The 15,319-nt window shown below is 39.2% G+C and overlaps 1 protein-coding gene across 1 annotated transcript; it reads left to right on the top strand.

Annotated features, from left to right (window-relative positions):
- The first annotated feature begins 160 nt into the window (after window positions 1–160).
- Window positions 161–15,253, top strand: fkbp5 (FKBP prolyl isomerase 5). Its single transcript, XM_044023768.1, has 11 exons — window positions 161–497; window positions 5,764–5,889; window positions 6,227–6,371; window positions 7,337–7,479; window positions 8,550–8,664; window positions 8,745–8,901; window positions 9,763–9,853; window positions 10,017–10,100; window positions 10,177–10,362; window positions 10,444–10,683; window positions 12,902–15,253. The coding sequence occupies exons 2-11, from the start codon at window positions 5,785–5,787 to the stop codon at window positions 13,001–13,003; spliced, it is 1,368 nt and encodes a 455-aa protein (XP_043879703.1). The 5' UTR covers window positions 161–497; window positions 5,764–5,784; the 3' UTR covers window positions 13,004–15,253.
- The last annotated feature ends 66 nt before the right edge of the window (window positions 15,254–15,319 follow it).

The raw sequence follows: 15,319 nt of genomic DNA, 5'->3' as shown, positions 1-15,319 counted from the left end.
AGCGCTACAGTACAGCCGGAACATTGTGTTACTTTGTGGCCGCTTTCCAAGACCTGCCCTTAATTTTACACTAAACGCCCTCCCACAACTGTGCTCCTCCTCCACACACACACACACACACGCACACGCACACACACACGCTCTCTCTCTCTCTCTCTGTGAACTGAGTCATTTTGGAGTGAGACTGAGCTCCACGCGGTCGCTCACACACACACGAGAGAGAGAGAGAGTAAAGGTGGATGTTGAAATCAGAGACAGAGCAGCTACACTCACACACTCACACACTCACTCACTCACGCACGTACACACTCGCGCTCACGCAGGCTATTACGCGCGCACACGAAGCACACGGACAGAACATTTAGTACCGTGGCTGTGAGATGAGAAGAGGGGCGGGCTCGACTTAGGAGACACAGACGCGGTTTAGAAATCCACCGACTGCCCGGACGCGTCAGTCTGGGAAGAAATACAGAGAGCAAAAGGAGCGCACGGAAACCGTGAGTGTCTTTTTTATTTATTATTTTTTTTTTTACTGGTTTTCTCTCTTTTATTCCGCTGCTGCTGTTTACACTCAATTAAGGAGTGAACGGAAACAGCGCCGGCCGGAACGTTTTAGTTGGAATAAAAGGCTCGCTCACGCTAAGGTTGTGACTAAAAACCGCAATTCAATTATTGTTATTAATTGCAATAATAATGATTATGATTAAGGAACAATAACGCGAATAAAAATGAATTACTCCTTTACTTTAAGGTGTCCTTTAAGTTGAAGTTGAGTGGGGGCATTTAAGGTGAACAGAGCTGTGGAAAGAAGGGGCTGATAACACTTCACAGTGTGTGTGTGTGTGTGTGCGCGCGTGTGTGTTTGCTTGTGTGTGTGGCACTTGGCTGTGTTTCCATGATGAGGACAAACGGTTTACATCCACAATCCCTCGAGGCTGAGGTGTATCTCTCCCTGCGTTACTGGCATGTATCAAGCCAGTTTCTCACAGTTTAAATCACTCTGCATTGACTCACATGTTGGACCCAGTTTGTGTGTGTTTACATGTTGGATCATGACGGCGGCTTCTACACAACTTTGAATACACGTGTGTGTGTGTGTGTGGTGTCATACAGTAACATGGAGCTGACATATGGACACAGATTTGGCAAAGTAACTGAGATGAAACAGGGGAGGGGGATTTTTAACTTGTCGTCCAAACACATACAACTTAAAGCTGCCAGCTTGTGTTGAAAAAAGTTGTTTTTAAAGCTTTGGCTGCGTCCTTCATCCTTCATGTCCTGCGAGGTATTAGTAGTCCCTTTGTAAAGGCTGAGCCTCAGGATGGTTCGTCCCTATATGCTGACATGTTCACATGTGAATCAGTAGCAGACAATGGATGTGAGACAGAGTGTGCAGACACACACACACACACACACCGACAACAGTTTGTCTGTGAATGTGTTCTCTGATTCATCGTGTTCTTCTGATGCTCCTGCATTGCTCCACAGGGCATGTGAGTTTACTTACATACCGTCTCATCGTGCCATCGCTTATTGGTGTCGTAACTGTTTGCAGATGGACGTCTCTGTTTCATAAAAATGCATACAGGAAAATTCAAATGGTATAAAATTGATGAGCGGTTTTATTCATTTCTCGCAACGTATGAGTCCACTTGCTTGTGTAACAGCTGTTAAAAAACCACTTGCTGGATTGTAAAATTGTGTGATAATGTAAAAATGTAAAGGTATGGACACCTCGGCTAATCAATATCTGCCTGTTTTTAATCCATAAATTGGAGCTAGGTTGTATGTGTGGGGGTCAGATTGGTAAACACCATCCAGCTTTGCCAGCAGGGAACTGTGAATAGAAGGAACATTGTGTTCAGAAGCACACACGCACACACACGCACACACACACACACGCATGCACGCATGCACGCACACACAAACGCATACGGTTACATATACAATGAAATCTTGAAATTCAAAAGACAGTAGAAGGTGTAATTACAGGAGGGACGTTGTGGACATTTTCACTGTATCGAGCAGTTTATTGAACAGACACTTTGGTCTCGCGTGACATATATTTGAAGTGGCCGAGTAAATTGTGCAGACTTAAAACGAGAGGTCTTTATGGGACTGAGGCACACCGGTGGTGCCGTGGCTTGAAATCTTATCCTGATTTCAAATCTCTTTCTTCATCAAGATTCAGTACGAGGATCTCACTGCTGACGTGATCGTTCGTACATCTCAGACCAAACTCTAACGGAGCTCTTACAGGGCTGTAAATGAACAGAGGCAGAATGTTTCTGTATTTGTGCACTGTACTCACCAGCATCTGAGATGTTCTATAAGTGACATAAACTGATGGAAAAATATCCATCCATCCATCCATCCTCTACCGCTTTATCCTCCACAAAATTATGAACTATCCCTGTGGAATTGTTCAACATAACTCACCCTCGGTTACTTACAAACCTACGTAGCCTTTGCAGGTAATAGAAATGTGTTTTTTAAAATGTTTTTGTGAAATAAAGAAACAGAAAAAAAGTACATTTCACTGTTGTAATTAGTGATTCCGGTAAACAGTCCCACACTGTATGCTGTTTTTTTTTGTGGCAGCCACTTATTATTCCGCCGTTATTTGTTCTTCAACTAGATCCATAAACTTCAATATAGAAAAACTTCAAAGCATTCTTAATGAAAAGCAACAAAATGAGGACATTGGTGTTTGTATTTTTCTAATTGGTACATTCCACAATTAAAATGAAGTGAAAATGTCTTCAAAGACACAAATATTCAGCTTCATACTAACTTCAAAGTGTCATTCAAGAATTTTGTAACATTTCATACTTTTCAAATAAATATTCGTCTTTTTTCTAAGACAATTTCAAACACACACATTTTCTACTAATTACTGGTGCCTTATATTTCAATGTACAAACCAAAAAAAGAAAGGTGTCACATTCATCACTTAATTCAGCAGGATTTTCAGCATATTCCAGCACATTTCACTTGTGAGGTTGTTCGACTCACTCTCCGTGTCACACATTTCACTCCTCACACATGATTTTCAACCAGAACTCACACAAAGTGACCTCCACAGCACAGTGACTCACAGATCTTGAACCGAGTCTCTCTGAGTGAGAGGAGAACCGTCCAGCTTCTCACAAAATGACCTCTCCCAAAACACACACACACACAACAACCCCCCAATTTTAAAAAATGCAAAACAATTCTCAGCCATTTCTGACTCTGTCGTCACAAAAACTTACATCAGGGTTTTCGGTCAAGACTTGTGACACTGAGTTCATTCCGATGTCACCGAGTTCGTCTCAGCAAAACAATGAGTGGTCTGGAAGATGCATCGGCGGTTGCTCTGTGTGTATGTTTTAATGGACCTAACGACTAAATACAGTTGCCACAGATCAGCAGATTAGACTGCACACAGGTAAACACACACACACCCTATGTACCACACGTCCTACTTTCGATCCCTCAGTTTTGGACGCATTTTCCACTTTATAAACATTCAGAAATTCAATTTCGAAACTCTAATTCACAATTTCAACTTCTTATTCAATGCAGCTTGGCAGAGTGGCTTCAGCAATCCCCCTGTGCTTTCAAATTGTCGGTACCTTTTTATGCAAAATAAGTTTAATTTCATTACTTTTGGAACATTTTAGAGAACAGGAACCCACTGAGCCAATTTGGGCTTGAAACGCTGTATTTCTTGATCTAATTAAGTCAAACCACACAGCACTTGTTGGTCAACCTCACATGACGTCTCATGGTGCGTGATACTTTCCTATCGTTACTCCACAACTCTTGCTCAACACTGGTAACATCCTGACATGGTCCCAGAGCAGCAGAGTAGCTGCGATCTGATGCCGTTTGAGTAAATGTCAGCGCCTCAGCTGTCGCACGCGTAAATAATCACCGAATGGAATTTGCCAATTGCTTAACGTGTCAAAACCTTTTCATTGTCTTCGAATGGTGTCAAAGATTATTCTGTCGGGACATAAAATTGCCCGTGGCCATGTTTATTGAGGCAGCAGCAGTGTGTGTGTGTGTGTGTGTGTGTGTGTGTGTGTCATGATGCAGGAGGGAAGGTTTAACAGCTGTTACACAAGCAGGTCACAACAGTTTATTTATTCTGACAAAGCTGCTGTCTTTTGTGAAATGTCATTCAGCACTTACAGTATATGTCTGTCTGGCAAAGACTATGGGGATGGAGAACTGAACTGAATGTTTGGTTAGATTAATAAATACATGTCTGTGTTTTCTTCAATCAGATAATCCCAATTTCATCCAAATTGGATTCAAAATGTGTCAAATTTCACACATTTTATTTTGAAGGAAATACAGATGCATGTAATCCGATCAGGACTAATTACTCTCTTATGTCTATCATTATCAGTGTCAAGTCGGGATTGTAATCCCGTTCGGAGAGGTCATAATTTATAAACAAATAAAATATGGCTGGTCGTGCTGCAGCCATAAAAAAAGGATCTTTTTCTGTAAAAATAAAGTTTTCATATTGGCACACATCACACAACATCAGGCCTGGTGAATGTGTGTCCTAGCATTAAAAAAACTGCACCTATGTCCTTAAAAAATAATGAATGCATTTAATAAAATATCAAAAATAGTATTCATGTTAAAATTAGGGTACTTATATACAGATATGTGGTTGATAAGTGGTGCCACAGAAAGTAGAATATTGTAAGAAAGGCTTTTAATATTTTGGCCATGCAGATTAGCTTTTCAATAATAACAGTATAATGACAGTATTTAATCTACAATACATCACATCACTGGATAAAAACAGACAATATGTTGCTTCCTCATCGTCTGATATTGTGACATCATCGCCTGTTTTATCGCAGACACTAAGGTGTGATGATGATGATGATGAGGATAACAGTCCAGCTTAGTACAGCGTGTGAGCGCTGAGGAGGACACGTCATAACATTTCATTTTAAATGATCAATTAATAACAGTGTCATTTGTGAACAGTTAAAGTAGGTAGCCGTCTCATTCCCACACCAACAGAGGAAAATAAATAAATAAAATTGGCAAAAAGTCCACCTCAGAGTCACTTCCTTTTTTTACTCTTTGTTTCTTTCATGTTTTGAAGAGTAAAAGATCTGAACATTCTGGTCAAACTTCTCCTCTGCACTCTGCAATAGAACAGAAGAAGTAATAGAAGCAGCCTTTGAGTAGATGTCCTTATAAGTAAAGGATCATAGCTTTGTGAACCGTTGATGCTATTATAACCTTTACTTTATTAGATAAAGGGCACCGTGGACTAGGGGTCTGCGTTATCAATATCCCTGTTGGCCTGTTGTTAATAGTACATTAGATGTTAACGATAATATTGACAAAAACAGCTTGTTCAAGACAAACGGGTCTTATTTATTAACTTAAACTTAAGCTCCTCATCGTCTGATATTGCGACTCTTCCTTGCCTTGGTGATTGATGATTGGTGATTGATGACTGGTGATTGATAGGAACCTGCCTACAGATGACCACTTTGGGTGACTTTGGAGTTAAGGTGACATTTGCCACTACAATGTGGCTTTTGCAGATAAGTTAGAAACCGTCATATCTTTAGTCATTAACCCGTGGATATGGAGGTCTTGCATTGACAGTTTTCTCAGGGAAACTTTGTCCCATATGTCGTTTCTCTCCAGTTTGTCCCAGTCAACACACGAGACAGATGGACATGCTATTATTGCTGCGACATAGACATGTGTTCACGCTTGTGTTTTTCTTTGCAGGGTCGATACCCAGACGCAGACATGACCACTGATCAGGATTTTCCCATGGATCCTCAGTCAGCCGCAGCCATGTTTGCTGCAAAGGGCATCGATGTGACGCCCAACAAGGACCAAGGAGTCTTCAAGGTTTTTATTCTTATACATTTTTATTGCAGGCGTACAAGCACTCACTGTCCCAGCATATACGTATACCATCACAATTGTGTTTATACTTTTTGGATGTTTGGATCCATCGTCCGCCACTTTGTCCTACACATGAGGGTCGCGGGGACAAGGACAGGTCGCCAGTCCATCACAGGGACACATAGAGACAAACAACCGTTCACTATCACACCTACGGTCAATTTAAGTGAGCAATAAAGCGGTAGATAATGGGTGGATGGATTGTTTGTTTGTTTATTTATTCATTCATTCATTCATTCATTCTGTCAGAATACTGGAAACTTGCCTTTCGTGTTTGCAGGTGATCACGCGGCCAGCGTTGGACGGAGAGCGGCCGATGATCGGGGACAGAGTGACCGTTCACTACACTGGAAAACTGCTCACGGGGAAGACGTTCGATTGCAGCCGAAGTCGTAAAGAACCTGTTAGCTTTAACGTGGGAAAGGGTAGGTGTGGCTTTTATGTGCCTTACTGTCAAACCTGACGGGGCGTTATCTTTGTCACGAACGTCAGCCGGACATTTTGGTAAAATCCGCATTGGCCCCTTTTGTCAAGTGTTAGAGGGAGAGGATTAATGTCAGTATTCTTTCAGCACACATAAAGACTTGAGATGTTAAACGTGTGTAGATAGTATTTAGCTTTCCCTATTAAGTCCTTCAGAAGGAATTTAAAATCATCCAGAAAAAAACAGAATTTTTGGATTGTAAACGAGTGTTCTGTAGATTGTTTCCAGTCTGAAGACTGGAATGCCTGTTTTTCCACATTTTCTTCATACACTGGGGACGGAGAGTGTTTAAAAGTCCTGCGAGTGCAACGAGTAGTGTCCATCAATTGGAGGTTAAATTAACCCTTAGAACACAGAGTATTTTGCTATATTCTGCTTTTTTCCATTACTGCGTTTATACAGAGGCTATAAGACTGTGTAATATAGAGTGTCTTATATCCTTTTTTTCAGCACAATTTCATTTTCATCAACTATAAAAACACACCTGAGCAAAAAGTACTTAAAATGCTTAAAATGGGATTGAATTTGTCACAGTTCAAAGTCTATTTTGTGACTTCTGCACAATTATTGCTACATAATATCACGGCTAAAAAAGTGATATAAAATGAATCATAACTTTGACTCAACAACACATAAGAAGACAAACCCGCCACACACATTTTTTAAAGCTTGAATATGTGACTTATGAACACACCCCCAGCATGTCCATATAAGGAGTTGCATATTATTCCCACGGCAAATTACCATGGGTGCACCTGCGGCACAGATCCGTGCTGTTTAGGTTTAAACTAAGCTCTCTAGATTCAGTTCCATCAATGTATTATTGTTATAATAACACGTCATACAATACATGTTATTATTATTTTCACACTCATTCTTTTTCTCTTTTTTCTCATACACTCACAGGACAAGTCCTCAAAGCCTGGGATGTTGGTGTTTTGTCCATGCAGAGAGGCGAAGTGTGCACCTTCCTGTGTAAACCAGAGTACGCTTACGGAGCCGTTGGAAGTCCCAACAGAATTCCTCCCAACTCCTCAGTATTGTTTGAGGTAGGTGTGCCACGTTCGTGCTGCCGGAGAGGGCTTTGCTTCAGACACACTCCCTAGTAAGTACTAGTATTAAAATGTTGTCGGCAGCTAAGTGGCGATACAAGCTTTTCCTAATCCTCTTTTATCACGTCACTTGGAAATGATTTAGTCACAAAGTGGACTATTCCTTCGTCAGTGAACTTTGTTTTGTCAGCTCTCACTCCGTGCCAATGTCAACAGCTTTCTACTCGTCCCAGAGATAGACTAACATTGCACATTTTGTTGAGTAGTAATAAAACATCTCTTTAAATCCATATCTATTCAGGATAAAGTACAGTTTGAACTGAGTTGCCTTTTAAAACCCTAGCGTAACCCGAGCGTATCGCACATGACACGTTTGCGCAAGAGCACTTTGCATGTGGTCAAGACAACGTGTGGTTATTACGGTAATTTCACCGGAAAGATGGAAAAACGCCTGGTTTTGCACATGGAGACAAAAACTCAAACAAATGTTATTTTAAATATGTGTTATACTGTTCGAATTTCAAATTTAACACAAAATCTGGTGTTCATCTACAACAAGGTGTTTTTTTTTTTTTTCTACATAAAACCTGTAAAAAATGTGTTAATACACTATTTTAACATGCAGTATATTGTAAATAACTGCCAGATATTGAAAGTTACCCTGGTTAAAATAAGCAAAATTTTCATTCTTAGGTGTTAAAGGGTTAATGATGCCGTCCACTTTACAGTGTCTGCTGTAATTATTTTAGGTCAAACCCTCTGTGAAACATGAGAGTGAGGAAGGAAATATCCGTTACTACTAATAGTTAGCCAGTGTGGTTATTTGTGTTGACTTAAATTATGAACCAGGCATCAAAAAGTATTTTTGTGTGTCTCTAAATGTCATTAAATTGCCATTGAGCTGTGGATTTGCACTTTTTCCCGACAGATTAATCAAATTTTCCATATTTATTTGCCCTTTTAGAGGTATATTATGTTATATCCGATTGCCCATATTGAAAATAACAATTTCTCTTATTGTTTTCTGCCTTTTATCAATCATGAACAAAATGTTTCCATCAAAACAGATCGAGTTGATCAAGTTCGAGGGAGAGATGCTCACGGATGATCGCGGCGTCATGCGGAGAATAAAGGTCAAAGGCGAAGGCTTCTTGAATCCGAACGACGGCGCAAGCGTCAGCGGTAACCGTTTCTTTTTCCGTCGCGTGGTCCCGTCAGAAGTCACGCTGCGTTATTTATTGTTTGTGTCATTTGTCCCGCAGTGCACCTGGAGGGGAGCTGTGGTGGTCGACTCTTTGACTGCAGAGACGTTAGCTTTGTTGTCGGCGAGGGTGAGGATAAATGCATTCCTCTGGGAGTGGACCGAGCCATGGACAAGATGCAGAAAGGAGAGTGCTGTGTTCTTTACTTAAAACCAAAGTAAGTCACGATTTGAGTCTCTCTTAAAGACATAAGATGGAACATTTCTGTATTAAAATATCCCAAACTAAAGACTTATGTTATATATTGTGTTAAGTAGTGTACTTACATTAGCCAAAACATTTGTAACTCTCTTCAAATCCCTAGAAATCTGTATTTCTTTTTAAGGACTGTTTGATTTTGGCTGCCTTTTAATGACATCATGCGCACAATTACATGTTTCTGCTGCAACGTCGAGTGAGGAAGGAAATATTCACTAGTATTAGTGTTGTCTTTTCATTGTGGGTATTTGTCACAACAATTCCCGTGCTCCCACGCCGCTTCCCCGACATCATCATCATCCTCATCATCATCATCAAACGACGCCTTTTGTTAGACTTTCCGTGGCAGAAGAAAGTAACTCGAAATTTAAAAGCAGAGCAATTCTAAGAATAAATGAGACATGTTGTCCTGCCAAAACCGAATCATATCATTCCTTTTATCCCACCCAAACCAAAACCTCCCTTTCATCCTCCAGGCAAGAGTCTCTATACAAAGTGCTAGTGATAAATACTAGGACTCTGTCGCAATAATGAGTATTCGTGTGTTGGAACGGTGCCAGCCTGTGATCCACTCACACAGAAAAACAAGTCCTGGAAAAAAGAAAATCATGAATGACTAGAATTATTATCAAGCTTCTCTTATAAAATAAGATCAATTTACTAACTCATTTATATACACATTAGCCCTGTTGTATATTAAAATCCATAGGTTATGGTTTCATAATGGATTTATGGACTTAAATGAGCTCACGTAGACAATGTGAAGTTGTTTTTAAACATTTGTGTTAACAGGCTTTTTTTGTTGTTGTATTTTTTACAGGTATGCCTTTGGAAGTGAAGGTAAACCCGAGTACAAAATTGGACCAGACAAAGACATTGTATATGAAGTTGTGCTCAAAGACTTTAAAAGGGTGAGTCCTCTCTCTTTTCTGCTTTTCATAGTTTTCTAAATATATTTTTTATACATTCTACATGATATTAGACTGAATAAGGGATCAGAGTGTGTTTGTACTGTAGATAATATTAACTGTTCACAACAAAAACAAACTCTCCTAACTCCTGTGTCTCCAAAAGGCTAGGGAATCCTGGGAAATGACTTTGAATGAAAAACTGGATTTGGCTGCTGGAGTGAAACATAAAGGGAATCAGTATGTTAAGGTAGAGTCTACAGTTTTTATTACCTTGACAAATGTCTTCGTACCATTTCTAAGCCCTTGTCATCTTCCTGCATCAGGCAGGACGCTACTGTCAGGCCATCATCCAGTACCAGCGCATTGTTAACTGGCTAGAGATGGAGTATGGTACAGGGATGGAGCAGAGGGAGAAGATACAAACCGTTATCTTGACAGCCTACCTCAATTTAGCCTTGTGTTTCCTGCGGATCAAAGAGTTCTCACAAGTCGTGGAGAGCTGCAACAAGGTGTGTGTGAGCCCTTTAAACACAGTTCCGTTTCTTCCGGACATTTCCCCTTTAACCCCCTTTATGTTTGTGGGCTTTAAGGTGATCGAGCTGGAGAAGAGCAACGAGAAAGCGCTGTATCGCCGCGGTGAGGCGCGACTCCTCTGCAACGAGTTCAGCTTGGCTTTGACGGACTTTCAGCAAGTGCTTCAGGTCAACCCCTCCAATCGAGCAGCGCGCGCTCAAATTTCCGTCTGCCAGAGCAAGATTAAGGAATACCATGAACAGGACAAGAAAATCTATGCCAACATGTTCCAAAAATTTGCCGAACGGGACGCCAAGGTTTGAATGCTCACTGTTCCTCACTCTGTAATTCTGAATTTTATTTTATTCTCTTACAAATGGAATTTAATTTATGTCTGAAGAAATACTTAGTCGTCGTACAACACACACAGAACTGGTAGAGTTTCAATTTTTAAATATTGTTTGACCGTTTTGGCTGCTTTTTTCCATTAGCAGCAAAACTAATGCTGCTTTTTTCCATTACTATATTTAAACATACAGTATATACACACACGCTATAAAAATGTGTAATATACAGTGTCTTATATCCTTTTTTTCAGAATCATATCAACTATATAAACACACCTGCGCAAAAAGTACTCAAAATGTTAAATCTGGAAATACGTCACAGTTCAAAGTCTATTTTGTGACTTCTGCACAGTGATTGCTGCATAATATCACTGCTAAAAAAGTGATATAAAATGAGTCATAACTTTGACTCAACAACACCACACACACACATTTTTTAAAGCCTGAATATGTGACCTATAAAAACACCCCCCCAGGATGTCCATATAAGGAGTGGTATAGTATTGCCACGGCAAATTACCATGGGTGCACCTGCAGCACAGATCTGTGCCACGTGAAATGTCCTCTTTTTCCACTAATATCCAAATTTAAATCTGTAAAATTTACGAGCAAAACTGAGCTATAGGGAAATTCTACATATTACATTTCATGTTACAACTCTGGATAATGGAATATGGATAATTTTTAGTGGATCCAACTACATGTGTATGTTGATATTTTGTTATGCTGGTGATGAAAGCAAAGCATGGAGTTACAATCTGATAGAAAAACCACAGCGTGACTGCGTTTGTCCACCTCTGTGTTTGGAAATGGAACCTTCCTTCTTCTTGCTTTCCAAGCCCAGGGAGCAGAGGCAGGAACAAAGTCGTGAAAAAGCCTCTAATCCAAAATCTTGTGTCCCAAAATCCAGCGCGTCACCATTCCTGCGTCTAAAACGAGAGTCTGAGCAGGCACATTTGCAAGCCAAACAGCATTTCCCCCGTCACGTGGACTGAGCTATTTAAGGATGTACGTCGAATCAGAAAAAGAATACGATTGTTCAAAACAATACAGAGGAATTCCACTTTCTTTGTTATTCGTCTACTGTGTTCTCCACAGTGTGTTTATGATCCCAAAACTGCACTTTCAGATTTGGTGACTATTAAGAAGCCTTTGCTTGGGCAGCTGCATGCATGTGTCACAGGAGGTTTGAGATTCAGGCTTGAAGGTTTTTTCATGTGCAATAAAAGGTGATAACAAGTCCCGTTAGCTAATTGGTCTTTTAAAGAATTGAATTATCATCAGCTTGTTATGTACAAAAATACAACAGGACGTTGCTCAAGCCTGAATTCGAAAAAAAAGTACTGAAATACTAACGTTGAATACACAAAAATATTTAAGACATATTTTTTTCCATTACTATATTTAAACATACAGTATATACACACACGCTATAAAAATGTGTAATATACAGTGTCTTATATCCTTTTTTTCAGAATCATATCAACTATATAAACACACCTGCGCAAAAAGTACTCAAAATGTTAAATCTGGAAATACGTCACAGTTCAAAGTCTATTTTGTGACTTCTGCACAGTGATTGCTGCATAATATCACTGCTAAAAAAGTGATATAAAATGAGTCATAACTTTGACTCAACAACACCACACACACACATTTTTTAAAGCCTGAATATGTGACCTATAAAAACACCCCCCCAGGATGTCCATATAAGGAGTGGTATAGTATTGCCACGGCAAATTACCATGGGTGCACCTGCAGCACAGATCTGTGCCACGTGAAATGTCCTCTTTTTCCACTAATATCCAAATTTAAATCTGTAAAATTTACGAGCAAAACTGAGCTATAGGGAAATTCTACATATTACATTTCATGTTACAACTCTGGATAATGGAATATGGATAATTTTTAGTGGATCCAACTACATGTGTATGTTGATATTTTGTTATGCTGGTGATGAAAGCAAAGCATGGAGTTACAATCTGATAGTTTGTCCACCTCTGTGTTTTCTTTAGCTGTGTACTGCTGACCTCTAGTGTTGGTTGATGGAAGTTGACATTGACACTGTACCCTGTTTAAAAACAAAGAAAAAGTAAATGCAGGAGTTAATTTTGCTTGTCTGAGTCATTTTATTAGTCTTGCTTTAATAATTCCGTTCCGTTGTTAAAAACCCTGTCTGTGTGCATAGGTTGGGAGGTCGAAGAGGAGGCGAGAGGACAGCGGTCGGAGCAGCATGAACGGTGAAGTGACCGCGAAACGACGGCGACCCAGTCAGGACTGTAATCTGTGACACTGACACCGCACAGGGGCCAAAAAATGGAACCTTCCTTCTTCTTGCTTTCCAAGCCCAGGGAGCAGAGGCAGGAACAAAGTCGTGAAAAAGCCTCTAATCCAAAATCTTGTGTCCCAAAATCCAGCGCGTCACCATTCCTGCGTCTAAAACGAGAGTCTGAGCAGGCACATTTGCAAGCCAAACAGCATTTCCCCCGTCACGTGGACTGAGCTATTTAAGGATGTACGTCGAATCAGAAAAAGAATACGATTGTTCAAAACAATACAGAGGAATTCCACTTTCTTTGTTATTCGTCTACTGTGTTCTCCACAGTGTGTTTATGATCCCAAAACTGCACTTTCAGATTTGGTGACTATTAAGAAGCCTTTGCTTGGGCAGCTGCATGCATGTGTCACATGAGGTTTGAGATTCAGGCTTGAAGGTTTTTTTTCATGTGCAATAAAAGGTGATAACAAGTCCCGTTAGCTAATTGGTCTTTTAAAGAATTGAATTATCATCAGCTTGTTATGTACAAAAATACAACAGGACGTTGCTCAAGCCTGAATTCGAAAAAAAAGTACTGAAATACTAACGTTGAATAATACAGTTCTCCACTTTCGTCATAATGTCAGCATTTTTAATTCACAAACAGCACAAACTTCCACATGCAAATTTATTCTACTTTTCGGCAAATATTCAAAAGGCAAATCCGTGCAATGCTTATAACCAAACCTAAACAATAGAAATGATTTACCAAGACAAAGATTTTGCTTTTGGTTTTGACAAAGACGAGGCACCTTTTCAAGACCACGGTTAGTGTGCATGTACTCAAAATAAATGATTGATGATTTGATTAGTGCATGATTAGCCATTCATTTGTTGAAATCTCACCTTTTTTTTTTTTTTTTATAAAACACAACAAGCAGTGCAAACAGTTTTAATGGAAAAACAAACAACAACAAAAAAGACAAGTGTGGTATCGTAGTTGATAACTGATTAAAAATCAATGACATGGACTGATTACATTTGAAGTCAGAGGCAGCTGCAAAATAATTCTTACGTCGAAACTGTCAAACTGTATTTATGAATTTAAAATGTTTCCACTCTTGAGCCTTGGTGGATTTTTAGTGATTTTCAGTCTGTTGCACTCACTTGTTCACAGCGTGATTGAGTGAATGCATGCAGAATAACTTCAACTGTCCTCCCTCAGCAGAGCAGAGACTCTGTGAGTTTAAGTGTGAGAGGGACAGACAAACAACGACGCATTACAGCTTAAAAAAAATAATCTGAACCACAGTTTGAATTCAAATATTTCACAAATTCCATGAATATTTTCAACCCTGGTAATGTGATCAACTCCATCATTTCACATCTGTAGTTCTTTCTGCTTCAGTCCCAGAAAAAGGTGTCTTTTGTTTCTTCTTTTCTCAATTTCACTGCATTTATGATTACTATTATTTTCTAATTATTTTTAATTATTATTTTTTTTGTTGACATTTGTAAATGTGTAAAATGCCGGTGGACAATGATGCACTTTTGTTGACTGCAAAACCAACACTTTCATGAACTGTCGGATGAAATCCAGACAATAATCTAAGGATGTTTTATTAACATTTGTTGAGTCGGAATGGAAAAACCTTAGCTGTCTTAAATATTTTTGTGTAAAAACAAACAAAGAAACAAAACAAAAAAAAAACTGTGTGTATGTGTGTGTGTGTGTGTGTTAAATGTTGTTGTATGTGAGCAAGGTTTCTTATCAGCTTGTTGCTAAATGTTTGACTGCTGGCTCTAAACATTCAAACATTTAGGTTAAGTACTTCTTTAACCTCCCATTTGTACTAAGACAGATTTCAAGGTCTCTCACTGCTGCGATTGAAAGTGGAATTTTCAGGAATCATTTGGGAAATATTGACAATAACGAGCAGGATGAAATTCAGTAGATTGAATTGGCCGCTGTTAACGTGGCTTTTATTACAAAATGAAGTGTTATTGTTTGTCATACAAAGTGTTTAGATTATATTCGGAAAAGATCATTGCCCTGTAAAGCGACGTGTGATCATTGTTTTAAATAAGCGTTTATGCAAAAAGAATATTTTCAGACAAAAAAACTATGTAATGGTACCTTTGTTCATGTCTTCTTTATATATTTTTTTATATATTTCTTTTGCACTTTGAAAGCATTAAATAAATGCAAGAGTTGCATTAAAATGAATATGTAATTCTTCATGTTATAGGCCACTATTTTACAATAAAATACCTTTGAATGTTGCTTTTTGCATTATAACAATATTGCCGTAAATCTGCTTCAATGAATTATTTCTTCTCTTCAGTGTG

This window comes from Solea senegalensis, linkage group LG4 (assembly GCF_019176455.1).
Source record: "Solea senegalensis isolate Sse05_10M linkage group LG4, IFAPA_SoseM_1, whole genome shotgun sequence".
NCBI lineage: Eukaryota > Metazoa > Chordata > Actinopteri > Pleuronectiformes > Soleidae > Solea > Solea senegalensis.
This window is presented reverse-complemented; position numbering and strand designations above follow the sequence as displayed.

Excerpts from the sequence above, each read along its gene's own strand:
- fkbp5 (XM_044023768.1), top strand. The coding sequence starts at position 5,785 with ATGACCACTGATCAGGATTTTCCCATGGATCCTCAGTCAGCCGCAGCC. Across the intron at positions 5,890-6,226 it reads AGGACCAAGGAGTCTTCAAG|GTGATCACGCGGCCAGCGTT; the intron begins GTTTTTATTCTT and ends TCGTGTTTGCAG. Across the intron at positions 8,665-8,744 it reads CGACGGCGCAAGCGTCAGCG|TGCACCTGGAGGGGAGCTGT; the intron begins GTAACCGTTTCT and ends TTTGTCCCGCAG.